Genomic DNA, 27,678 nt, shown 5'->3' with positions numbered 1-27,678 from the left:
CAAGTGTCTTCTAGCTCAATAGAAAAGCTCTATTCCCTACCTGGTTGGTCAAAAAGGGAATAATCTCTCACTCTTTGCTAGGGAAATACTGCAACAAAAGACAACCTAAATATTCATACAGACTTACTTTCCCACCATGGTTTCAATGAACTCTAGAGCATGTACCATAAGTCAACATTAGCTATGGCCTATCATTGGCATGCTCTGTGGGTGTTGGCTTTGTGCTTCTGGTAATAAATGACACAGGGAACAAATAAAGACTCCAGATTCAGTCCCAGCAGTTTCTTCCATCTAGCTAAAGAAGCTAGAAGCATGCATGCTATCCTGCAACTTATATGTGCGCTATGCATTTTAGAAGCCACCACCTTGGTTTCGGGAGAGATGAGAAGGTAATTCCTTTATTTTTTTTCTTTGTATTAGCAGCTTTGTAATGGATTTTGTTTTACTCAGAATAGACAGTAAAATGTGTGCATTAGTCTACAGGGCTGTCTTTTTCTTGTAACCAAGAAAGATTCTTGTTACCTTTTTTTTAAAATGCTACCTGGCAGTATCGGTTTCAGACTCCTTGGATTTTATATTGCATCTGTATGGCATGATCAAGTATATATGGCTGAAGGCAGCAGTGGTTTATATACTTGTATGGAGACTTATTTTAGCTCTATTTATTATAAACACAGTACTAAAGTATACTCTGGAGTGTTGCTTGTTTTGCCTGACACATCTCTCCCTGAGAGATTCATTCACTTTTCTGGTGATGGGGCTACAGGTTACTGACATTTCAAAGCTCCTAGTCTATACTTCATTTTCTCAAGCCAGACCTTTATTAATAGTGTATCAGTACCATGTAATAGTGACCAGCTCGCTTAAGAGTTGCACTAGTTAATGGAATCTCCATAAAGATATGCAAAAAACACATTTAACCTCCAGCAGCAGAGTCCTGCCAGCTCAGTGCTCCTAAAGTGAGACTGTAGGAATTACCAAACTGGATCAGATCCAAGAGCCATCTAGTCCAATACCTTGTCTTTGACAGTGGTGAATACCAGATGCTTTGGGGGAAGGTAGAAGAACCCTGAAGTAGGCAGAAATGGAATAACTAAAGCTGGGAGAACTCTTTTATTTTATTTTGTTTATCTTTGAAGTGGTTTTGTCCAAACCCAAAAAAAGGCTTTTTGGTGGGGTGGGAGAGTGGAGGTCAGAAACAGAGGTGACCTGAATAGTTTGTTGAGGGGGGGGGGGGGAATTGTTTTGACTTGAAAAGTCTAAACAAAACATTGACTCAATGTTTTGATTTCAAATTTGGCCAATTAAAAAATAAAACACATCCCCAGGGTGTAACTCCTGAAATGGCTGAAGTGAAATGGAAAAACTCAAATTTAGAGTAGACAAACATTTTGCTGAACTTGAAGCAAACTATTTTTAGGGTTTGGGCGTTGTTAGTCATCAGAAAAAATGTTTGAAAATTGTCTTCATTCAAATCTAACTGGATTTTTATTATTATTTTTTGGTGTTGGCCCCAAAGTGAAGAAGTTGTCATTTGTTCAGTTCTAGGGATAATTTGTCCCACAGTAGCTTTCATCCTGACTTCCTAAAAGAGGGTTAAATCCTGAAGCATGAGGGTTAACGTCCCCTTCTAAAAAGTTTATTAGCAATAACTCTGGATATTCTTAAGATTCAAAGGGATGGAAGACACAGGTGAAGGGGGTTGGCCTCATGAGTTCTACGATTTAGTTGTGTTGTATGAAAACGTATTTCCTCTTATTGGCTTTGAATTTCCCATCTTTTCAATTCCAGTCCCCCTCTGATCTACCTTGTTTAAGCTTTTATCATGTCCCATCTTATTTGTCTCCTTCCTATCATGAAGAATCCTAATCTTCTCTCTTTTCCTATAAGTTCTTGAGGCCCTTCATTTTTGTTGCTCTTCTCTGGAAGTTCTAACATTATCCATTCAGAGGTGAGATTACTAGTACTGTATGCAGATGAGAAGCCTTCTTGGGCCTTGAACTCAGATCCTTTTGGTGCCTGCAGCTTGCTCTTAACTCAACCATCAAGCCAATTCTCTTGCTTGAATTCATCATTCATAACTATTTGTTAAGATGGCCCCAAGCACCATCATCTTATGATTTAACAAATTACAGTGTTGGCCAATAACAAATCACTAACACAACCGGGTGTGTTTCTGGCACATCAATGTGAGTTCAGCCAGTATTATGCAACCTAAGACCACAGGAAAAGTGCAATCAAGTTTCTGTGTAGATTGGGAAATTCTCCCAGCCCTCCCAAGAGCACTCTTCTCCCTTCCCCCCCCGCCCCCCCCGACTGCTGAAATGTCAATATTTTACTGTCAGCTAGCCAAGGCTCTCTGTTTTTCTATTTCTTCATTCAGGGACAGATCAGATCCTTGATGAACAGATACGCTGATCCTGGGTATATCCGTTCATGGGCCTCAGAGGCAATGCTTTGATGTGGAGCCCAACTTCTCCAGGGTTCAGGGATGTTCTGGGTTTCAGGGGGTTGGGCACATCCATGTGAGCCACTTTTTCAAAGTACAAAACTCACTTTGGAGAATGAAGCAGCCAGCTGGATGCTCCCTTCTGAGCAGAAATTACAGAGCATATTGAATTCAGCATTTGTCTTTGAAGTCTTTGCTCCCTGCTGTCATACTCGGCAGCATTCTTGATGGCTGGGCTGCTTTCAACTCCTTCCTGTTCAAACTAGGTGCAGTAAATCTCCTGACTCAGCTCTGTTTGTGTAAATAGAACTATTTCCCTGAGTTTAATAGTGAGATGACAAGCATGTCATTTTTCCTAATCGCCTCCATTTTAAATGACTTAATTTAAAACACTTTTCACACAGCTGTCACTCAGGCCTGTCAGAGGGCCGTGGAATGTGGGTCAGTCTTCTTCTGAAGCCATCATTCTTTAGGATGTAGCAAAGCATAAGCTGCTAACTCTCCTGTATATAGAGACAATGGCTGCAGACCAAGCGCTGGTGCTTTAGAGGTCATGAGATCATTTGCAATGATTTTTTTAAAAACCCACACCCACACACACCCCTACCTGAAAACTCAAGGCACAAGTCTATGTCCTGGCCTGTAACTAGTCCCTTTGGAGTGAAAGGATGTGGCCTGCCCATCTCTGAAACTGGGCCTTTGGGCACCAACAATCCCTGTCGCTCTCTGTGACTTCCTGCACTGAATCCAGCTAAGCCAGACTCCTGTGAGAGGCTTGTATGGTACCTCTTCAGCATGCAATATTCTCTGTAACTATTTGCAGTGACACCAGGCAGCCTTTTCAAAAGAAGGCAGCAATTTATTAGTCACCTGACATGCAGCATCTGGAAATCCTTAGATTGGCATAGAGAAGCAACTACTATAGAATCTCTTTGCTTCCTTTCTCTGTCTCTCTCCCTTTTGTCTCTCAGTGACAGCCCCCCTGTCTTTATGAGCTCAGTTCTCAACACAGCCCCTGACACCTTTTTCCTTTGTTCTCCAGTATGGGGCCTTTGCTCTGTTTCCCTGCAGACTGGTGGGGGAATCTCTTGGCTGTTAGTTGCTAGGTATGAATGTCCTGGCCATTGAGGTTTCCATTGTCTAATCTGGATCTTCCACTCACATGTGTAGGCTCTAGTCAGCTTGTTAATGACTCTGGTTTCTAACCAGGCTGTTACATGAATCAAATACCTCATCCCTAGTGTTTATACTCTCAGTATGTAGGAACGCAAACTACAGAGGAAAACTGATGTATGCACATTAATTATAAAATTACCAAAATTCCTACATTTGTCAGAACAGGTTTCTAGCAAACCATGGGAACTCTATGCTACATGATGACGGGGTAGGGTACCTAACTCGGAAAGACAATAAGAGAGACAAGGTGGTTGAAGTAGTACATTTCATTGGTCCAACTTCTGTTGGTGAATGAGAGAAGACTTGGAGCTCTTCTTCAGGTCTGGGAAAGGTAAGTACAGCTAAATACAAGGTGGAACAAACTGTTATGCACAAGGAGTTTCTAGAAACCTTTCAAAATGAAGTGGGCAATTAACACCTCTGCACTCACAGGCGAAAGTAGATTTGGGTTACAGATTGAGACATAAAACCAGTGTCTCTAGACTAGTCTATTTTTTCGTGTCCAGCAGAGTTATACATTTAAGCCCCCAGGTTTGTCTTTTGAAGTGTTTTGCAGGTTTTGTTTGAGTATGAGGACTAAGAGGTCAGCTATGGAGTAATCACTTTGTGAAAAGTGTGTCCACGGGTAATAGGGTGTCTTTGTCTCAACATTTTTCTGTGTGAGTTCATTCAAGAGCATAGTGATGGTCTAGTTTTACCCATGTTGTTGTTGAGGCATTTAATGCACTGGATGACGTACACCACATGTTGTGCTAGGCATCTTGAAAGGTGTTGTGGACGGGGGGTGTTTCATCACTGTAGCAATGGGTACCTTTTTCAGTATCTTTGGGGCCAGATTCCCAAAGGTATCTATATGACTAAAGAAGCGGCCAGTCACTTAGTGGAATTTGAAATCAATAGGAGTTAGGCATCTAGATGTTCTTGAAAAATCTTATGTGCATTGGTAGATGCCTAAACCACCTTTGGAAATCTGGCCCCTAGTGCCCGCTACTAGTATCTCTGAGGACAACTGGCCCACTCCCCACTCTTTAGGGAATCTCCTTCCCCAAATCATGCCCAGTGCCAAATAAGTACAATGATCCCTACACTCTAGGAAATAGAGATCTCCGTAAGTGTGTCAGGCAGGAGGAGCAGGCCAAGCAGTTATCTCTGGAGGTCTGGGAAGGAGTAAGCAGGCCAACCAGTCACCTGCAAAAATGATGAATGTGAGGGAAGAGGGGGGAAAAAAAATCCATTGCTTTCTCTGTTTGTTGCTTATTACGATGCTCTAGTGGATTGGGCTTTCCCATAGTGTTTACAATAGGCAGGGCCATCCTTAGGCTTAAGCAGCATACAAGGCTGTGTAGGGTACCTGAACATTTGGGGCGCCTTGGGTCTTAATGTCCACCCTTCCACATCTTCCTATCCCTGCTCTAATCTGACACCTTCCTGCAGGCTCCCACCACTGCTGGCTGTTGCAGCCTTGTGATTCTTCCTCTGGAGGGGATCTAGTACTTAAGAGTGAAAAAGCCTGCCAGGCCTATTAGCACAACCCTGAAACTGTTAGAGCCATTCAAGTGGTAATGAAGCCATTTAACAGGCATTTGCCAACCCCCAGGTATCTACTGTCAGTTTCTGAATTTACTGACAAAAACAGTTGTGCATTACTGTAATTTACTCAGAACATTTTAGTCTACAGGACTTTAATTTAAAATTTGATTTAAAAGTTCATTAGTGTGCTGCTGAAGATTATCAAATCCCATCTCTAAAAAATCCTTGCATAGATTTTTAAATGCACAATCTGAGTATTCAACTTTAGTCTTAAATGCTTGGATCTTCAGACATATAGTTTTTTAAATAAATCCTTCAAAAGACCACCCTTATCTAAAATGCACATGTGAACCCAGGCTGCCATCGGGCATAGTTTAATAATACTGCATAGGGCTCCATAAATCCTAAGGATGGCCCTGAGGATAGGAGATAACTTAAAGGAACTGGGCATCAGGAACATTGGGAAGGATGGTAGCTGTAACACAACGTATGCATGACAGGAACACCTCTTGAGATTGTTCAGTAACTTTAAAAATAAATATCATATCCTTAGCCTGAAGCCATATCCACTGCCCAGTTCCATCCATCAGTGAGAGATATACACATACTTTGTATCAGTTTGTAGAGTACTTTAGGATGAAAAGCACTGTAGAAATACAAATAGCAACAGGGACAGATTCTGGCTGTAACTCACCAGTGGAGAACTTTCCTGGAAGAGGTGAACTCCTCACTGACTCAGAGCACCACTGGTTAACAGCAGATGGCTTTATGTCGCTATAACAATACTACACAGGAATGTGCCCCTTTAAGGACTCTATGCCTGCAGCGCATGATAGTGCATGCTGGAACTGGGGTGCAGAATCAGGGTGGTCACCAACTCTACAGCCCCAAGCAGAGCTTGATGTAGAGAACTTTGGTGTAGCACATCTGTGTGCACATAGCTGCTTTCAGCTTTCAAATTATTCTAGAGTCTCACCTATTTAAAGTATTCTCCTCCTCAGCCGAGGACCTATTTACCAGTAGACCCAAGTTTGGGGCCCAGAGGTTTTGGGGTGAGAACTATTTTGAAGAGGGAGGCAGGGGAGTGGCTGGCTGGCATACATTTAGAAGTTCAAGCTGTGCTGGCTGACCTAGTGTCAGGATCCCAACAAAGGCAGTCAGGACCAAAGGTCAGAGGGGGGGCAAACCTGAGGTTGGGAGTAGCAGAGGAACTCGTAGTCAAGTTCCAGGCCAGGATCAATACCAAGGGTCAAGAGGCAAAGTCCAAATCAAGCTGAGGTCAAAGTCAGAAACAAGAAAGCAGCAATGGTTGTGGCAGCTACAGAAGAGCCATACAGTTGCCTGGATGCTTCCTGGAATACCCTGCGAGTTTATATAGGGCAGGGAGCCAATCAGGAGCCTTGAAGCTGCTGTCTGTCAAACCCTTGAGATGGAACTTCCCATGGTCTCTGTCCACAGCAGATCACAGTAAGTGGCACACAAGCTGGTTACGGCTGCTACTGGGTGGTAGCCTAGAGATATCAGCTGTTTGGTAGCTCTGCAGGCCTGGGTTCTAGACCTGTGGGGTCTCTAACCCAGGAGAAGAGCAGTACACTGGTTTGATGGCAGGCAACTGGAAGCAGCTCCAGAGCCAGCCAAGGTCAGTTGACCCTCTAAAGGGTTACACTGCATCCCTGAGCTGTTTAGTATTGAAGAGTTGCTGGCAGGTCAATTTAAGCCCCAAAGTATTTGTAAACTAATGTTCACTTTCTGTGTCTGTAGACTGATCGTATAATGGATGAGAACTAGACAGATGAACTAAGAGTTGATAGTAAGCCAGGTAAGGTAATCTTAAAAATATTGGTCCAAATTTTGGAAAGTGACTCGTGATTCTGGGTGCATCCATTTTTGGTGTCCAACTTGAGACACCTTGAAGGAGCCTGATTTTTCAGAAATTGTTGAGCACCCACTCCCTGAACACTAGGTTCTTTTCTGGTATTTCAAGCTGGGCACCAAAATCACCAGTCACGTTTGAACATGTAGGCCTTTAATTCTGATTTTACCAAATCTTGGAGTTTATGTGTGATCCTTGGGCTGGTCGTGAGCTGTTATTTCACTACCTTCCCTGACAAGCAGCTTAACACGACCTATACAAAGACTAGATCTTGATGCATCCAGGAAAGAAGAAAAAATGTTGGTTCATTAACTGCTCTTTGACTTTAAATATGTGTAAAAAGTAAAACGTCCTCTACTTTCCCCTTTTAACCTGGTGAAGAGTTTGAGAATGAGGCTGTTTGTATATTCAAATACCAACGACTGCTGTGCAAGCGAGCCAGGATGTAGCAAAAAGACATTTGGTTTTAAACCATTAACCAATGTTTTAAAACTTGTGCTTGATTTTAGCCAATTGAGATTGTGTTTGAAATGTTTTGTTTGATAGCTCTTCAAAGAAAGTTTTGCATAGGAGGACAAGAGAACCTAATGCTCCATCTCCAATAGACTGTAAACTGAGCCGTTGGAGTGAATGGGGACCATGTGACCCATGCTCAAATCTAAAGGTAAGCACAAGGTGTATTGTTGTTTTTATTTTAAAATGACACAGGTATTACTGACTGACATTCACCCTTAGAAGTCCTCCATTATAGTGAAGAGTGCTAAACTCCTCCTCAACATTCTGACGTTATGATTCAAGGGTACCCTCAACTGTTTTATACCCAAGCGCAGACTGCTATTTAAAAGGGCTCTGTTGGCAAAACAGAAATGTTTGCAGGAAACATCAAAGTTTGATTTTTTTTTTAAGGTTTTCATCAAAAACTCAAAGCGAAAAATTACTGACAGCCAGGCTTTTCTGTTTTCATTTTTTGAAGAAAGTTTTAAAAAAAAAAAATTTATGAAAACTTTTTAGTTTTTGTCATTTTTTCATGGTAACAAACACTACATAAGCCTATTGTGACTAGTGCCACAGCTATATATCTGTTTATATGTGCATGTGAAGAATTAGTTATGAGTGCCACCTACTGGCACATAGGAATGTGTGATATTGTGCATAAGCAGTAGGCTCCGTAAAGGTAATTTTCTTATGCATGGTGAGTGACTTCCTGCATCCAGATCTTAACAAAGACCTTCAGACACAGCATCTTTGCTAATTTATTTGCAGTCATAATACGTGAGGGCTGTAGGTCTGGAATTAATGAACAAAAAGTAAGTTCTCCTAAACCTCAATGTGTTTGCGTATAATTTGGGGACTTCCTTTGTAGAAAAAACCTGGGTTCCAAGTAAATAAAATACTAACTATGAGGCCAGTTCAGTATGAAGGCTAAAATGCAAATAAAATATGATTATTTTTTTTTACTTCATAAGAATTTGAGAGAGACAAAATGGTTTTGGGGGAGTAATATCTTTTATTGGATGAATTTCTGTTGGTGGAAGCTACAAGATTTCAAGCTACACAAAGCTGTTCCTCAGAATTTGGTATTAATGAAAGATTCCCACAAAAGTATCTGCAGTCTTCCCAATCCTCAGAAATGTAAATCAGCATAGCTTCACTGAAGTTAATGAAGTTATGCTGATTGACATTAGTTGAGAATCTGGCCATAATTTGAATTATTATTTTTAACAAAATGTACTACTTAGATTTTTCTCAGTGTAACTTACTAATATAAATGAGAGAGCGAGCACTATTTAGTGGAGAAACAGAAGAATGAGAATCAAGAGTAGATCTATGTGAATAATATATTTTTCAGTTTTCTGGCTAAAACAAAAAATTTCAGTTCAGGTTGACCCAAAATGATTTTTTTTTTAATTTTTTGACAAACTAGTTTCATTTGTCAAAAAAAATCCAGTTTTGTTTTACTCTTTTTAAAATTAACACAAATTAGCAAAATGTTTGTCAACCCAAATTTGCATTTTTTGTCAAAAAAAAAAAAGTTTAGTCGGAAAAATGTCATCCATCTCTAATGAGATCTATTGTGCCTCTGTGAACAACTTGCTGTGTGACATTAGGATAGTCATTTAACCTACCTGTTCCTCAATGTCCACTTCTGTGCTTTAAGAGAGAGAGAGAAAAAAAAAGGGAGGGGTACTTCAAAGATGTGATTTGTAACCTGTTTTGAGATGCTGTAAGAATGCTGCATAAGTGTGAAATATTATTTTTTTATTTTATTATTATTATTATTAGAGCTAGTCAAAATGTTTTCAATTTCTAAATGTTGACAAAATTTCCAACTTCGAGATTAAAGGACAAAAAGGGAAACATATTGATAAAATTTCCACAAAATAATTTTCCTGGTTTGCAACCAATCAGCTCATGAAGAAATTTCTAGCTTGGATGAAATTTTGAGGGGGGGAAATTTCTAATTATATTGGAATTTTTGTCTTGCTTTTCTTTAAGCAGATCTAATTATTATTTATCTTTGTAGTTTCGCTCTAGAAGTGTTCAGCAATTTGGACAGTTTCGTGGGAAACGGTGCCTGGAACCACTGGGAGACACACAAAGCTGTAAAACCAGCATAGCCTGTCCAGAAGAGCAAGAAATCGATTGTGGAGCTGACTTCAGATGTGATTCAGGTAGGTGTTGCTTTCACACCAGGCTAATTAGTTCAGCAAAGCATGGAAGTGTCAACTTAATTTTAAGCACATGTTCAAATCACATTTAAAGTCAATAGATTTAAATACGTGCTTAAAGTTAAACACATGCTTAAGTACTTTGCTGAATATGGATAGTTTGCTGAATCAGGGCCTATATATTTAGGTTTAAATTCCTTAACTGTTCTTTCTATTCCATGCTGAAAAGTTGTCAGTTCCACAAGTTTCCTTTCTTATGTTGTATCTATTCCAAATGGAGCTGAGTGAATCTTTTTTGTTTATGCTATATGAAAAATCAGTGGGGAAAGAGACATTTAAGTGAGGAAGTCCAGGTGACTTCAGCAGTTCCGTCTGTCTCTGGAGATCTAGGTTCAAACCCTCTCAGAATACAGGTAAAATTACAAAACTCTATGACTTTATTTTGCATAGGGGGTTTGACAAATCAACCCTCCCAAGACATATTTTAGCAATACTACATAGACATTAGCTAGCACTTTATAGGCCAGCTAATTGACATCAATAGAGTGCATCTGAATTTAAAATCTTTAAATCCATGTAGAGACAATTAATCTTCACAAAACCACTGAGGTGAAATCCTCACTTCATTGAAGCTAATGGCAAAACTCCCAATGACTTAAATGGGATCAGAATTTCTCCTTGTTTGTACGTCACAATAAAAACATAAATTATTTTGAGTATATGCTACATCCTCCCAGGCATTGACCATTAAAGCAACTCAAAAATATGACTTTGCTGACACTAACCTATAAGAACTAATGTTTTCTCACACTCTTATACTTCAAAGAAAAATACCCTAAATCTTGACATTAAACAATAATCTAAAAATAAATCAAATCAGGATAATTCTCTATGAATGTCAGAAATTCTTCTGCCATTTAATTTTCTGTGCCATCCAATTTAAAATAATTGGTAAATTTAAAGGGTTTTTTTTTCTCACTTAGAGGATCAAGGGATTAGGTTTTTACCTCTTTCTGGCTGAAATGAAAATACACCTTCTAAGAGGAAGATTCCAGTAAGGAATATTTGTTTTTCTGATGTAAACCCCATGTTTAAAAAGGATTAGAAATGTTCAGTTCTTCATTCTTTGCTTAGGTCGATGTATAAAGAAGAGGCTTGTGTGTAATGTGGACAATGACTGTGGAGACTTTTCTGATGAAAGTGACTGTGAGAGAGATCCAAAATCACCATGTCGTGACCCGGACATTGAAGTGTCAGAGATTGGAAGGACTGCTGGACAAGGGTATTCAATGAAAAGCCAGAGCTAAAGAGAGACACCCTGGTTGGCACCAGACAAAGTTAGGAGATGTGTCTGTGGGCTGGCCAGCAAGAGCAGGGGAAGGGGAAGGGGTGGGGTGGGGTCTTGGGTGGAAGAGGCTGGGTAGGGGGCTGGCCTCCCCACACAGGGGATGCACACACCGCCAATGTACTTATTATCATTTTTTTATTGTTTTCTCTGGAGTCTGAGCCTTGACTATACCTTGGCCAAGAAATTTGGACCTTGACAAAAAAAAGTAATTGACTACCCCTGCTCTATATCATGCAGTGTGTTCCAGAGCACGTAAGGTCTGGTCATTATGGGCCTTACAAAATGGGCCATGCCACTGGTGCTGGGTTCTGTAACTACATCTGTAGCAGTAGTGCCCAGGAGGTTGCGTGAGGGGGATGGATACCATGTTGAGATTCTCCCTCTCCAGCCCTCCCCTCTTGCCCAATCTAGAAATGGCTGGGGGTTAGCAAGGCATCCATCATCAAATTTCTCAAACTTTTATATATTAGGTAGCCTGGTTTGGGGGAGGGAGGGGTTAGTTCACTATTGTTTTTAGAGCAGCTTCTCAAACAATCTTTCCCCACCATCATCATACTAAAGTAATATCTGAAAAATGAGAAAATATATCCAGATACTCTTTCATCAAAAGTCTGCATCTATAGCAATTATACCTTCCATTACTACCTCGCAGACAGGAGATATAAGGAAAGTGTTTATAGTTTTTGGTTTTTTGTTTTAACATCCTCTGGACTACAGAATCCCCAGAGCGTCATTGGTTACCGCAGCATTTTTCATCTACTTTTCTTTGCATATATTTACCTTTCCTTTCCCAGCCTCTAGGTAGTCGGAGGTTTGTTGGTTTGTTAGGTTTGGATATTGGTTTGGGGAGTTGCTCTCTTTTTTGTTTTGGGGTTTCATGGACAGGTAGGGAAGGGCCTGTAATTGATCTACAAATTGAATTAGAAATCAGCAGCATAACCTGGAACAGACAGCATGTTGCAGCTCCACCTAGTGTTCAACTGAAAATTATAGCCTTTCCATATCACCTCTATCTAAGAAATGGTCTTAAATGGATAAATGAAGACCTTTTTATAATTGAAAAACAAGCAAACATTATTTTTGAAGTTCCCAGAAATGTGCTAGGCACTTTAAAGTCTTTTAGTGTTGTTACAATTAGTTATCCATTCTATAAGGAAAATATTGTTTAGATGTATAATAGTGATGTTCATTGTGCTGTTGAATGATAGCTATTTGATAAGGTCAACGGTGTGCATGGTGCTGTACAGGACACAAATATTGTGACAGCCTCTGCCTCTGTTACAATCTAGAAGACAGACAAGGAAAGGCAAATCCCAGCATGAGATCCCACAGGAAGGAGTGATTTTAGGTATATCTTCCTTGTACACTTGTTATCTCACATTCTCACCAGATCTATGACACTGGAAGATGAATCTGTTACCTTTCCTGTGATTGCTATTATTTTAATTGCCTTTCCTCCAACCTAGGCCACTATAGTGCCCTACCTCTAATTCTTCCTGAGCAGAGTCTAGGATAACATTAGCTGTATATTCCTCCTGAAGGCTGGGTAGCTTCTGTACACACTTGATATTGCAAAATATAGTAATATACAATATAATATTGAGACTTAGAAACAATCTGATAAAAGTGTATTTGGAAAAATATATCCTTATTTTGATCCCATAAAGATTGCTAGCTATGAATAGCTATTTGAGAAGAAATAGGTCTTTATTATAGGGTTCCTTTCATTCCAAAGGATCCCATCATGTTTCATTTTTATTAATAATACCAATCACTTTTTCATTCTTGCACTTTTCATCCACAGACTTCAAAGTCCTTTACAAAGGACATATCATTATCCCCATTTTACAGATGGGGATAAAACTAAGGCCCCAAGACATGACTTGCCTAGGGTCATTGAGCATCCCAGTGGCAGAGCTGGGACTAGAACGCTGCTCTCCTGAGTCCTAATGCAGTGCCCTATCCATTAGGACATTCTGCTGCCTGTTTAGTCTTTTGATTTCTATTATCGGAGTTTCCATCCCAAGCTCCTGGGCACCCTTAACAATCTTTATAAACAAATGTAACCTGCAAAACCCATGGTACACTTGTAGCACCACTGAATCCAGTAACTTCTGAGATGAACTATGGCAGTACATTGGCTCAGGGCAACATTGCAAACCCTCACTCTTGTGAAAAGTCTTATCAAAGATCCCATATCAATGCTGAACAACAGGAACTCCAGATTCATTTTTTTGGTCAGTTTGGCTTTTGTAGGCCATAATACCACTGTCTACAGGCTAAAGGTGCTAACACCATCTTTTTGAAGTTTAATGTGTCTTTATTTTCCTTGTAGAATCAGCATTCTAGGGATGCAGCCAATGGCAAGCCCATTTGAAAATGAGTATTTTAATGGTGTGTGTGACCGAGTGCGTGATGGGAATACCAGGACCTATTACCGCAAGCCATGGAATGTTGCTTCTCTCAACTATGATGTAAGCCTCTGTGTAAAAATTAGGAGGTGGTTGACTGAAATTCAGTTTTCCAACAGGATGTCAAAACTCTCTCTTAAATCAGGCATTAATAATTCTTCCAGTAGTATGATTTTGGCAGAATCCAGAAGAGAAGAGAATATCTTATTTGTGTTAATGGTAGTTCCTAGAAGCCCGACTAAGGCGGCTTCTGCACTTGGAGCTGGAGGTGTGATTCCCAGCTCCCGAGCACACACTCGCTCTAGCTCTCATTGAGGTAGTGCACTAAAGTAGTGTAGCTGGAGCAGCATGGGCTAGCCTCCTGACTACGTACCACGGGGCCTGAGTGGGTTTGTACTTGGGGCGGCTACCCTGTGCTTCTACTCACCACTACCCATGCTACCACAGTTACTGTACTATTTTAGGGCACTACCCAGAGGCGGCTCTATGTATTTTTGCCGCCCCAAGCACGGCAGTCAGGCGACTTTCGGCGGCGCGCCTGTGAGAGGTCCGCTGGTAACGCGGATTTGGCAGCATGCCTGTGGGAGGTCCGCTGGTCCCGCACCTTCGGTGTGCCTGCTGCCAAATTGCTACCGAAACCGCAGGACCGGCGGATCTCCTGCAGGCATGCCTGACTGCCGCCCTCACAGAGACCGGTAGGCTGCCCCCCGTAGCTTGCCGCCCCAGGCACGCGCTTGGTGCGCTGGAGCCGCCCTAGGCACTACCTCAACGAGAGCTAGAGCGAGTGTGTGTACGCGAGCTGGGAATCGCACCTCCAGCTCCAAGTGTGGATGTAGCCTATATACCCATTGAGATTAGTGTGCTCTATTCACTCAGTCCATACTAAGAGACAGTCCTTTCCCCAAAGAGTTTACACTCTAAATAGTCAAGACAGAGATGACAGGTGGGAAGAAGGGAGCATCATTATCTCCATTTTACAGGTGGGGAGTTGGGGCACATAGAGATCTGGAACTTTCTCAAAAAGCCTAGCTCTCCTGAACCCCAGTTGAGTCCCATAATCACTAGATCACCTTCCCTTTGCAGATTCAGACGAAGATTTTCAAAGCCTTCTAGGAGATTTGGATACTAATTCACATAATATTAAAATCCTTTTGGTGGCTCAGCCTCAGTTCAGTTTATAGCTAAAAATAATTACTATTCTATAGCTACCTAGTTTTCTGCATCTACATAAGCAAGAGATCCCATGGTGGCAATCTAAGGGTGCTTCAAGAGAAATTCCTGAAAAATATTAAAAGCTACTTCTTAGTTAAATTTTTCCTGGAGAAAAACTTCTGTACCTAAGCAATTATAACTTATGTATCCAATTGACTTCACAGCAGCTAAGGTTCTGTGCCAATACAAGTAAGGCTAGCTAAATCAGACCATAAAGCATTGCCATGCAGCATGTATATTTATTTTTGGTGGTAGTAGCATTTCTTTGTTACCAAACCTGTATATTCTACTAATACAAAAAAATATGATACTGTTGCTTTTAATGTTAAATAAAAATACTAAGTATTTGGAATTAGCCATAGACTACAGGTACCGAAGATGGAAGAAGGTGAAATGGCAATTCTGTTTCATTTCTGAGGATGAGCCTCCATAAAGATTCCTATCTGCATTCTAATAGGAAATTGAAGATTATAATCCCTTAAATGTAACGGTACTTTCCCAGTTTTACATAGCAAAGACTTTACACCCACTAAAGCAGAAATTAAAAAGGAGGGAAAATTCACTGCACCTTTGCTTACTTGTGAACAGCTGAGCTGATCCAGATGTTGTGGAGGAAGGAGAGGGGGTTCCATATGTTTTGATTTTTTTTTTTTTTTTTTAGAGTTTTATGATACATTCATGCCACATATGAAACTGGATAATTTTGCCTTTTACACATACCCTGCAAAGGCAAAAATCATTAAAATAGCCACATGAAATGAAATTATGCATGCCATAGTTGAATCTAACAAAATGGTCACGGTTTGACAAGCATTTGTCACATATAACAGACATTTTCAGTGATTGTGAGCAGAGATAAAAAAAAAATCATAAAAGCAGTGACAACCATGTAACACAATGGTAAATTCTGAAGCAACTGTGTGAAATTTGTCATGACATTTCTGCAAATGATTTCTCCATGAAAGCTCTGAGATTCTTGTGTTGTCAAAGTCAAATCCAAATGATACCCTCCATACAGCAGTCTTTGACCAAGTTTTCAAGTGACTTCTGATTTGGGTGCCAACTTAATACCTCTTAAAGGAGTCTGATTTTCATAGGTGAGGTATATAGCATTTTCTAAAAGACAGGCTGCTTAAAGTTTCAAATTGTATTGAGCTTTAATTGAGCACCTGATATTGACACCCAAAATCACTAGTCACTTTTGAAAATATTCACCTTTATATTTTGAAAGCATTTAATCTCCAGGTTTTTCTTGTTCTATAGAAAATCAAGACCAAAGTGCGGCATACTGATTAAAGCTGATCAGAAAATGAGCTTTTATGAGACAAAATTTTGTTTTGACATGTTTTTCAGCTGAAAACCAAATTTTTTCCATTTGGAAATGTTGGCATGGTGCCCCATGTGAGTTGGTTCACATGCCTCATGCTCCCATTTTCCTATACAGGTCAGACTACCTGATTAGACTACAACTCCCATGATGCACTACTGTCTCCCCTCATGATGAGGGGAGGTTGTTTCATTATGGGGGGTCTCTGGCCATGGTGCATCATAGGTAGACTTGGAAGGATTTGATTTTTATCAATAAAAGTTGGTAAATGTCCATTTCACTGTACATACAAAACCAACTAAATATTATTTCCATCTATGATAATGCAAATTTACCAATAGGCAAAATAAGAAAAATGCTGCTTGAAATCTTAGTTTGAGTTAAAGCTATTTACATAAAGCATGTGATGTTGACAATTTGTGATTTGTTATAAAGCATTAGCTTTTTGAAATCCATGTCTGTTATCAACTAATGATATGACCCTCCCCATAATTTCCCACAAATCTGAAAATTTAAATGGATAAAAATTGATGAAAACCCATAATTTTGTGGAACTGTGAAATTTAAGTGGCTAAAAATAACAAAAATGCTTAAAAATAAACATTGATATTTATCCATCAAAATTATTTTTAAAAAAATCAAATTCTACTAACCCTAATGACAGGAGATGTGGCCAGGCTACAGCGCCTAGCCCACAGAGGAGAACCAAACTACAGCTTCCACGAGGCACCACAGCACAACAACCAAACCCAAATATTTGGGTTTCAGACATTTATTTTTTTCAACAAAAAATTTAAAGTTTCCATGGAAGAGACTTTTTGCAAAACAAACAAACCATCCAGACTTCATTTTGTCAAAAAACCCATTTTCTATCTCAAAACAGTTTCAATGGACATCTTTTTTTGACCAGCCCTCATTAATATTTTACTTTTTTTGAAATGACAATGCAACCATATAAACCAACTTTACTGTGTCCCATGGATTTAATGTTGTTCTATTTCTTGAAGGTTGAATACAAATCCTATAAAAACTGACTCAGTATTATAGCTGTCAGTCCCTGGACCCTCATCTACTACGTGCCCCTCAGCACCTGGTTTATATAGATTGTTTTATCATATCATTAGTGATGACATGAGAATAAAACATGCAGTTTTAGTATCTGCTCATTACATAAGTTTCAAACTATTGTATTTTTGTTAAATAGATTATACATGTTTTTATCCATTATGCTCTTTTTTCCTAAGACAAAAGCAGACAAAAGATTCACAACTGAGTTCTTCTATGATCGTGTGACCATGATAAAAGAAATTTACCGCGAAAAACAAGAACATTTCTCGGCTTCCATGTCAGTAAAATACACGCCTACTGAAAATAGTGAGGGCACATCTTTAAATGCCTCTCTTGGCTACCAGTTTTCAAGGAATAAAAGTCTAAGTTATATCTTGCGGTTCTCCAAAGAAAGGGTAAGTTCAATGGCATAAAACATTTGATGTAGTAATTTCATAGGACCTGAAATTAGCATAATGTTGGGCTATACAAGTATTAATCTTCCAAACTGTTCAGGATGCCTGTTGCTTTCGTCACACCATATAGAAGGGGTTGGCAAAATGTTGACAATGTAAAGATTAAAGGTTACTTCAGGAGTACCCAAAATATGGGTCAAATGCAGCCTATTTCACCACCTTGGCCTTCAATATGGGTTGATGTTGCCAGAAACCAAAGATATCAGCATGCAATGATCCATCTTTATCAGCGAACAGTTGTGATCTATTCCATTGTGTGCAGATTAGACACAGCCTTTAAGTAACAAATTGCAATGAAGACCCAGGCAGGCAATGCCTGGGTGTTCTTAATGGAGCATGTTGATTAATATCCCAAGGGTCAGATCTTCAGGACCAGCCATTTGTTGCACAGCACATCTCAGAGGGAAACAGGTTGCAAAGGACTGCTCTAAATTGTTCCAGTTGCCACAGCTCCTAAGAGTCCATTCCAGCAGTTGAGGATTGCCAGAGTCCAAGAGCAATCCAGCAAGCCACCCTTTTCCTTGGCTATACACTATGCCAAGGCCTGTGATGGGGATTGGTAGCAGGTATATCAGCTTTATGCCACCAAAGGCTTGATTGCCTTTATGCATTTTATTGCTCTGTCTACAGCACATGGCCTCTTACGCTTGCTTTAAGTCTGCTTTGCACTGCCAAAGTGCTACAAAGTGGAGTTAATGGGGCTGAGGATCTGGTTGCAAGATTTGGCCCTGTCTGAGGGTTTTTTCTGCTTGAATTTCATATCAAGAAATAAATGTGAGACCCATTCTAATCTGGATAAAGTTTCATCTTAAAATACCTTTTCTAACCAGTTAGTTACAAGAAGGTAGAGGAAAATGCAGGGCTAGTACACATTTTGCAAAAAGTTAGACTTGCATTGTTTTGCATAGTAGGAAATCTGCTGGATTTGAAAATGGAGCTACCCCTTTCATTCTGACAGTTTAAGAGTAGCCGGGCACTTCCAAAAAAGGAAGATCCTAATCCTTTTCCCATTGTAGGCCATGGCAAATCTCCCATTGACTTCTGTGGGTGGAGGAACAGGGCCCATTATTTGGCAAACTGGCTTGAATTATTTTAGTATATTACAAAATTGTCAGGAGTATTTTATAGAGTCTAGTTTAAAAAAAAAAAAAAACCCTACACATGTGATGCCTGAAAACAGTAGAACACAAGGAGTCTGATTTACTGAAATTGGGAAGTGGAGAGTTGTGCAAAAATGGGGGAGGAAACCTAAAATTATCCAAACTTCTTGCTGCTACTTCAGATTAAGTTTTAGGTGAAGTTTTAGGGAACTTCTTATTCTGTCTAAACAAGTTTGTCCATGTCCCAAAATGCTGGAGTATCCCATACTGAAATTGAGAGTTCTGCATTGTCTTTTGAGTAAAACATGCCTGATTGTGCCTTTTGTACAGAAACAAACGTTTATGCATGTCAAAGGAAAAATACAACTGGGAAGATTCCAAATGCGAAGTCGTGATGTCCGGCTAACAGATGCTTTCCTTGAAGATTTGAAGTTTCTGCCCACCGAATATGACAAGGGGGAATATTTTAGATTTCTAGAAATGTATGGAACACATTATGCTGTCTCTGGGACTGTGGGAGGAAAATACGAACTTCTGTATGTGTTGGATAATTATGCCATGAGTTTAAAAGGTATGCATATTATTGCTCTGCCTATAGCTCATAGATCAACAAATAGGCTCCAATCCTGCAATGAGATATGTGGGGACAGAACCTTGTGCAGAGGCTGATTGAAGTCAGTGAGACTCCATGCAGGTGGAAGGGAATGACCATGTTGTGTACTTCATTGTAGGTTAGGAGCCTTGGTCATTAGTTTTCAGAATTAAAATCCTGAGCCAAACATGAACCTCAGTTACACCAAAGTCACTTCATTGGCATCAATGGAGTCACTCCAGAATTCTACAAGTATAAGTAAGATCAGAATCTTGCTCATTCACTTTAAGGTATCCTTTTATAACAATCTTTATGGAAGTCTGTCATCTGTGAAAAACCTTTTATTTAAAAACTACAGTATTCAAATACTAGTAGTGGTTGGTGACCATGTGGTCTGGTTCATAGAGAATCCCAAATCCTAATGCTAGCTGAGCCACAAAATTCACTTTGTGATGATGGGTAATTTGTCATTTGATCTCTTTGTACATCTAAATTGGTAGTAAAATGGAGAACCCCACTGACTGCAGATGCTGCATTTGGCTGAGTTGGAACTGTTTTTACAGCCTTTAATGTTAATATTGGAATTTTTCTCACAGAGGTTGAAATAGGAAAGCAGTAACTTAATCCTTCCTCACATGCAGTGTTGGGCTTTTGTGGTAGATTGAAGTGATCATTCTAAAATAAACTGAAAAAAGTAATAATTCTCATGTGAATTATGACACCAAACAAATAAATACATGCCACTTATGGCATTAAAACTCTGTCAGTAGAGGCAATAAGCAAGGTGTTGGGACAGAGAAGTCCTTTATACACACTTATATTCTTATGTTCACCAGCTCGATACTATGGTGATAGGTGCTCTCTGAGGCACTGATCTTGAGGGACAACTCCATTGACTGCAGTGGTAGAACAAGATTAGACTACAATTATTTAAGATCAATAAATAGGAAAGAGTAGCTGTAGGAGAGAGAGGGTAGAATAAGAGTGACCATGATGGGGTGGGAGGGCATGGAACAGATTAATAAAGTTACATTAACTTTATGGTAAAAAGAGGGGAATATCCAGGAAACAGTTTGGGTAAGACTGGGTGATGGGGGGAGGGAAAGATTGAGAGGATTCAATGATACAACAGACATAAAAAAAGAAATGAGAAGCAAAAGAGAGACACAATCCCCAGAAGAAAGAGGGGAAGAATCATCCCTCAAAGAAGGGTAGCTCTGGAGAAGAAGAGACTGTTACTTTTTAAGGAGTTGCATGTAGAGAGAGTGTTCGTAGAGTTTTCCTAGTCACTGGGCAGCCTACCAATAGGTCAAAACTCCAGAGGCAAACTGCACTGAATTCATAACCTGGTAGAGAGAGTGGGGGCGAAAGATAGCGGAAGGATGAAGGCAACACGTTTTTTTCAACAGTCCTGAAACTTGGCTCCCAAGAAATATAAAATCATATTCATTTTTTCTTATTTTCCTCTTTTTAAAACCAAATATGCATTTTCCCCTAATGATCTCCAAATTAATTGCATTTGCAGAAGTCACGGTAGAAGATGTAAAGGAATGTCTCGGTTACCATTTAGATGTCAGTCTAGTAAATAAAGAGTTGGATTTCAAAGGTCGTGTAAAAGGTGGTAAATGTGAACGCATCAACGTGAAATCAAATTGTAAGTACATCTGTAATTTGTGTGATCAAAACTGCAAACTCTTTTGCTTGAAGAGAGAGGATGTTGATTTCTTCCCCTTCTTTTAAAACCAATTAAATGTCTACACTAATATAGTGTTCACAGAAGGCTGAGGGAGAAGGATTCAGTGCCAAGCACAGGATAGGCAGGTGTTGCAAGCTTCTCTGCACTGCTCTGTTCATGCAACTCAATTCTTAGCTGTGCTACCCAGGCCAGTCTAACCTTTGTCCTTTCCTTGTACAGCTCAGGTGATACTATGGCACTCATTAAATAATGTGTACTGCACCCATTTCTGTGACATCTGGTGTACCCACCTGTCCATCCATTCCATGCTAACCCCTTAGAAGCTGCTTCCCCCCCCCCTTTTTTTTCCGTGTTTTTGGCATTTTGGTGTGATTGCCAAATTCATAAAATGAGATTTCTCTCAAATGATGGAGAATAAGCAAAGTTTGAAGAGATTTCATCACAATCTCATAGGATGGAATCTTCCTTCTAGTCACTTTGGGGAGACGTGAGCTGATTTGTGCTAGAATCTGTGGCAATTGAACTTCCAGTCATTCTTTCTCTCTTTCTACAGACACTCATCATGATGACGCAGTTATTGATGACATCATTTCTTTGGTTGAGGGAGGGAAGATTGATTTTTCTGTTAAAATAAAAGAAATGCTACTGAGGAATGCCAAAGTGGTTGATGTAGAGGATTATATACAGTGGGCTACCTCACTGATTGATGCTCCAGTGGTGATTCAGCAGAAGGTAAGGAGAGTTTCTTCTAGGCCGAGTATGTTACAAATTCATATATCCTAATTACCTGTAAAAGTTCCCTTTCCTCTGGTGGGAAAAATATCAAGAATGACCTTTGCTTACCATTAACTGTCAGATAGTTTCTTCATCTTAGTGCATTTTAGCAGCTTTGGTCCTTTTCAATGGATTGATAGATTCCAAGGCCAGAAGGGACCACTGTGATCATCTAGTTAGCCTTCCTATATAACACAGGCCATAGAACTGCCCTGAAGTAATTCTTGTTTGAACTAGAATGTTTCTTTTAGAAAAATAAGTTTGAGATAAGTTGAGCAGAAATGAACAGAGCATTCCAGGTGATGGGTGCACTGTTGAGATAGATAGATAGATATATCTATATATCTATATATCTATATATATCTATATATAATCTATCAAATAGTCAATATCATTTTCCAACCCATTCTTTGGATGAAGACTGTCATTGGGCTCTGTAATGTATTTTGGGTGCAACTATGGGGATCTAAATCTTGAACTATCTGGTCCGCATGCCATTGCTGCAGGATTAAAATAACCCATGTCCAACAGTTATATCAGATACATGGTGCAAACTATAAGTAAGGAGACTTCGTGTTATCAGAAGAAAGGATTTGTTTAAAATAACTTTTTTCAAAAGATTTGTATAAGAAAAGTATTTAGACATGATTCTAGGGAAAATAATGTGTATGTATGGGTTTTTTTCCTTCACAGCCATCTCCAATACATACTCTTGTTCCAGTAAAAATGAAAGATGCACATATAAAGAAACAGAATTTGGAAAGAGCCATTGAGGACTACATTACAGAGTACAGTGTGTGCAAATGCGAACCCTGCAAAAATGGTGGTACTTTGTTGCTGGTGGATGGAGAGTGCATGTGCCTATGCTCCAGCTATTTTAAGGGATATGCCTGTCAAATCCCCATATCAAGAGTTGATGAAGGTTAGTAGATATCCATGCACTGTCAATGTTCTAAGCAGATGTAAATTAACATGTTGTCAGCATGTATGTTGGAACATACTTTGAAAATATGGTCTTTATCCAGACAGAATTAAACACTATCTGTAAGTTCTTATATCATAGAACAGATTTACACACTCTGCTGACCTATTCAGCTGGGCATGAGGGATGGAAGTTAGTTTTAGCCTGTAGAGTATGTCTGTGAAGTGTTAAGTGGAGAAGAGATTCACTTAGAGATTCTCTCTATCCCCTGTCCACTGTGCCACCATTACTGTGCCTAGTACAGACATCCAAAACCTCTCATGAACAAGAAAATTAACTGAGCACGAATGTGGATTGGTAATGCCATAGAACCAAAGCAGAGAATCAAGTTCAGGCAAGAAAACCATTTCCATTTTCCTAGCTGGGTTTCTCTGCAAAAGTCCAGTGCTTACAAATGTATGCCTCACGTTGCATGATCACATAATGCAGGCTTACAACTAGATTGGTCCAGTATATAGGAGGTGCCAATAAGCGGGCAGCCTAATATTTCAAGTGCCATCTCTACATCACAAAATCTCTCTTCTGCTCCAGCTTTGCTACCAAATGTTCCCTGATACCTATTAACACACAGGACAATGGAGGAAAGCAATCTTCTTTTGACATTCTTCCTGGCCTGTAACACTCTTCTGCGCTGTAGTACTCATCCTTCACAATTTGCTCCAGGCTTTCGATAACTAAAAAACATTACTCAATATTTGCTATAATGTAGTAAGTGTGAGGAACAATACAAACACTGAGGTAATCATAGCTATTTATATAAGGCATTGTCTACATCACCTACACTGGGTTTTTAGCCACTGGTGGAGCTGAACCAATGCAACCCCCTAGTGTAGACACATTTTGCACTGATGATGTGGTACAATTTGCACCAGGGCATCTTATCCAGTTATATGTCATGGTTGGTTAGCTGCACCAGTGTAAATTGTGTCTACAATAGTGACTAAAAATTGTCAGCTGGTGTAAATCCTCATAACTCCATGACTTCAATGGTGCTGCGCCAGTTTACACCCACTGGGGGTCTGGCCCCCACTGTAGACAAGGCCTGAGGCAAAAATGGCTATTTTTAATGCAGTTCTGCCATGAAAAGTGACTGTAGAAATGGCCCCTTCTTATGCAATAGATTTATTCCTGGTGGTCAAGGTTTAATAAAACAGGTGTCCAAAGTGAAGCTCTGCATTTGATTTTTAGACACTTACATATGTGGCTGGATTTCCAAAACTGCTGAGCACCCAGCAGCGCCAGTGGCCCTATGTGTCTTCAGCATCCAATCTCTTGCGTTCTTTGTGAAGAAAATGAGTTTTTACTGCTTTGGGTTTCTAGAGCCACCATAGCTGAGAGAGTGTGGGCTGAATTCTGTTCCATCTTGTGCTCCTTCAAAATAGTTACTTCCTGAATTTCAAATAGTTGCACCTATGCCACTACACCCAAGGCAGCAGGTTGCTGGACTAATGCTGGTTTTGCCGAATACAGATAAAAAGGTCACTGATGGGGGCTGGAGCTGTTGGACTGCTTGGTCCCACTGCGTGCAAGGAGAACACACTCGCACTCGTCAGTGTAATAATCCTGCTCCAGGACCAGGGGGCAGGCCATGCCAAGGTGACAGCATCGAAAAAAGCTACTGTTCTCCAGCAAAATAATTGTACAAGTCTAAAAAAGGTGAGTGATAGTAATGTATTGTTGCCCCTTGGCCCAAACAGTATGTGGTGCCTTACAGGGTTTTTTTCCAGTAGAAGGAGAAATTGATGACCCATGTCAGGTGTTCTTTGGTGCAATCCTGTTTGTTTACATCTGCTTTCTCCCTTTCAGCTGGCTTTCTCTGCTTTCTGCCTCTCACACAAATGGCTTGCTAAGCCACCCATTAGCTGTTGTGTTTGCAATCAGTCGCAGGAAAAGCTCTCATCCCACTCAGTTTAACCTCTGGTCGGCCTTGCCATATGGAACACCGACTTGGGTAGTGAATTTCTATTGTTTCCAGCTATTACTGCATAAAGAGACATTTAGTTGCGCCTTCCATTTTGCCTGAAGGAAGGGTGGTTAGCACCCCTATGGCTTTAACAAGGTCTCTGTATGTCTAGATCAGATCTGCTTGTGGCAGCCATTAACGCCTTCCAACATATAAAGTGTATTTAAATGAAAAGATTATGCTGCATCATGACCTGTACCCCTCCCAAAGCAATCTCAGTGGAAATATTTGTGTGCATCATACCTATGAAATTAATAAACCCTGCTAAATATCTGAATTAGATCCATGTTCTGTGACAGTGTTTAAAAACCCACCTTCCATCTTGTGTCTGCAGTTTTTGGATGCAAATAATTGTGTGCTCAGTTATGGTGCACCTGCAAATTGGGTAGTTGGGCATCTTTATGACTCGTGTTGTGCTCACAAAATTGCAAGCACGAGAATGGAGATCTGGCTAAATCCAGGCAGAAAATTGAGCCCTTAAATTCCAGTTAGACTCTACATCACAGAGAGAGAGATACAGAAAATGGGAGGCAAACAATGGAGTTAGTCTCAGTTCAAGTTGAAAGTTCTTAACCCTGAATTTTCTTATTTGGTGAGTTTAATAAGACCTCCTAGTATTACTTTAACAGCAGTTTTGAGTCTTCCACCTTGAAAATGATGAAAATGTTTTTTATTGAAATGGGGGGGACCCTGCAAAAAACAGCAAAAATGCAGGAAAGGCCTGTAAGGTTTTTCTGGTGCAAAGTGGCTTTAAGCCAATAGTGACCAGCCACTGGAGAAGTCCCCCAGCAAATGGGGAACTCTGTTGGTAAAGGTAGCTGCACTGCTCCCTGTGCCAGCTCTCTCTCACCCGCAGTGTCAGGGGAAGGAGGGACACGTTGCTTTCAGGGCATAGGCAAGACTGGGAACAGAACTGGCCTGCTGGAATGCAGCTTAGCCATGACTTCTAGAAGTGTAACACCCCTGAGGGCATTCATGCCCGTGGAATAAGTTAGGGCTTGTATGGGGGTCACGCATCCCTCAACAAGGGAGTCACATCTCCAGCACCACCTCCTCCATTCCAACTAAATGTGAAGTCCCTAAAATCACAGGAGCTGCTTTATTTCACTCCTGCAATTCACAATTGGCCTGTTTATAACAGTCAGGAAGGTAAATGTCATAATAATGAGCCTACATAGCCAAGTATGTTTCCTACTGTAATGCACAATCAAATCACCTTACCAAATTAATATACATTGGTTTTCGGAAGAGCTAAGCATCCATAACTCCAGCTGAATTCAATCAGAGCTATAGGGGCTCAGCACTTCTGAAAAATCAGGCCTTCTTTGACTTGTTCAGTCTATATTAGAACCATATTAGAGAGATCATATTCCCAGTAAGCTGTGACATTCACCTACTTAAAATAAGGCAAACTATCTGATTGACATGATAGAGAGTAGCTATGTGAACTCTCTAATATTCTTTCTTTTGACAGGTATCTGTTATGAAAACAATACAGCCTTGAAAGGCATGCATGAACTCTGCAATTATTCTACCGCTCAAGCTTCCTGTTGGCAGAAGGATTGGAATTGTATGCTTCGTGAGTGCCTATAGCTTAAACAATCACTAATCAAAACCAAAATAAGAGAAAAATAAACATGTTTAAGGAGATTGACTGGTGTTCAATTTGCATTTTTATTTGCTTCCTTTTAGCACTGGGATACATGCTACCCAATGCCGCCAAGAAAAAATCATTTGTCATTATTGGCAAAAAAAGAAGTATTGATGTAAATCACTTACATATTTTGTGGCTCTCGACTTACTGTTTCCTTGATCCATGTTGCTTAGCTAGCAGGGGCCTGATCTGCAAGTGAGGAGTCAGGGGCTGCAGGGCTGGCAGTGTCCTGCCTGGAATTAGTGATGGTCAAATCTCAGATGATGCGGGTAGGCACTGACAAGTTCCCACGCCCTCTCCGGGACATGACTGATACCCAGCTTTAGATACTCCCCACAACCTCTTCCTCAGGCCCCCCTTGCAACTTTCCAGACAACCTGACAGGCTCCCAACTTGGACTCTCCCCAACTCCCCAGCTTTACTGGCTTCTTAACGTTCTTCTCTGTCTGTTCTAGCTTTCTTCCTTGCTCTCGTCAAACACAGGTTCTGTCCTCAGCTGGCAGAGTGAGGCATAACATTGAAAAAAATAACTTACATATGAATATCAAATCATTTTCTCATTGACCAAAATCTAACCTGCCTTTCATCTGTTTGTTTGCTGTTGGTTATAGCTGTAACACAAAAATTAGTGGGCTTGATTCATATTTATACTAAGGCTTCCTTTACACTGCGAGAGCAAATGAGAATGTAGCTCGGAATATTTTTGCATATATCAGACATGAGGAGGAAGTACCCCTGATAACTCTCAGTACTTAGTGTAGGAAAGAGGGTGGCCTAGTGGGTGGAACATTGCATTGGGACTGGGTTCTATTCCTGACTCTGCCACTGGGTGATCTTGGGCATGTCACTTCACCTATCTTGCCTCAGTTTTCCCCCTCTGTAAAATGGGGATAATTGTACTTGCCTCCTTGGTAAAGCACTTTGAGATCTGCTGATGGAAAAAGCACTGTATTAAAAACTAGGCTGTAGTAGTTGTAGATCGGAAAAGTAACATTTAAATGGGCTTTGGGTTTGGGTGATGTTTTTGAGATCCTCACAATGACATGTCAGACTTTTTATATGTTGAGCTGGGTGAAGAGTTACTGGTCTCGGTGGAATCCCATTATTGTGACATCACATTTTTCTAAAAAAACCCTTTATCTAATTTAATTACTATCTCATCTCCTGCTCTTCACCACACATCCTGTTGAGAGTTAGATCCACATGCTTAGTCAATAAAATGTTTAAGAAACTATTTGGGGGGGTTTCCTAGTTTTTAAAGCTCTGAATATTCATGGAACTAACGTTTTGGTTTATTATGAATTCTTTGTGGGAGCCAGGAGAGGCAACATTTGAGAACTACTATATGTGAGTGTGGGAGAGCAAGTGAACATAGCACCAAAAGACACTCTTGCCAGAG

The 27,678-nt window shown here is 40.2% G+C and overlaps 1 protein-coding gene across 1 annotated transcript; it reads left to right on the top strand.

The window, feature by feature from the left end:
* The first annotated feature begins 256 nt into the window (after nucleotides 1-256).
* On the top strand, nucleotides 257-26,279 carry C9 (complement C9). Its single transcript, XM_039544012.1, has 12 exons — nucleotides 257-389; nucleotides 7,575-7,692; nucleotides 9,553-9,700; nucleotides 10,832-10,979; nucleotides 13,381-13,519; nucleotides 17,240-17,458; nucleotides 18,949-19,189; nucleotides 20,736-20,864; nucleotides 21,460-21,638; nucleotides 22,374-22,602; nucleotides 24,133-24,318; nucleotides 26,100-26,279. The coding sequence occupies exons 1-11, from the start codon at nucleotides 313-315 to the stop codon at nucleotides 24,297-24,299; spliced, it is 1,794 nt and encodes a 597-aa protein (XP_039399946.1). The 5' UTR covers nucleotides 257-312; the 3' UTR covers nucleotides 24,300-24,318; nucleotides 26,100-26,279.
* Nucleotides 26,280-27,678: the final 1,399 nt, after the last annotated feature.

The sequence above is a fragment of the Mauremys reevesii genome, linkage group 6, assembly GCF_016161935.1.
Source record: "Mauremys reevesii isolate NIE-2019 linkage group 6, ASM1616193v1, whole genome shotgun sequence".
Taxonomy (NCBI): Eukaryota; Metazoa; Chordata; order Testudines; family Geoemydidae; genus Mauremys; species Mauremys reevesii.
This window is presented reverse-complemented; position numbering and strand designations above follow the sequence as displayed.

Bases quoted from the DNA above. Each gene is read 5' to 3' on its own strand.
- C9 (XM_039544012.1), top strand. From the start codon at position 313: ATGCATGCTATCCTGCAACTTATATGTGCGCTATGCATTTTAGAAGCC. The intron at 20,865-21,459 runs GTAAGTACATCT...CTCTTTCTACAG, and splicing joins CATCAACGTGAAATCAAATT to ACACTCATCATGATGACGCA. The intron at 22,603-24,132 runs GTTAGTAGATAT...TGCCGAATACAG, and splicing joins CATATCAAGAGTTGATGAAG to ATAAAAAGGTCACTGATGGG.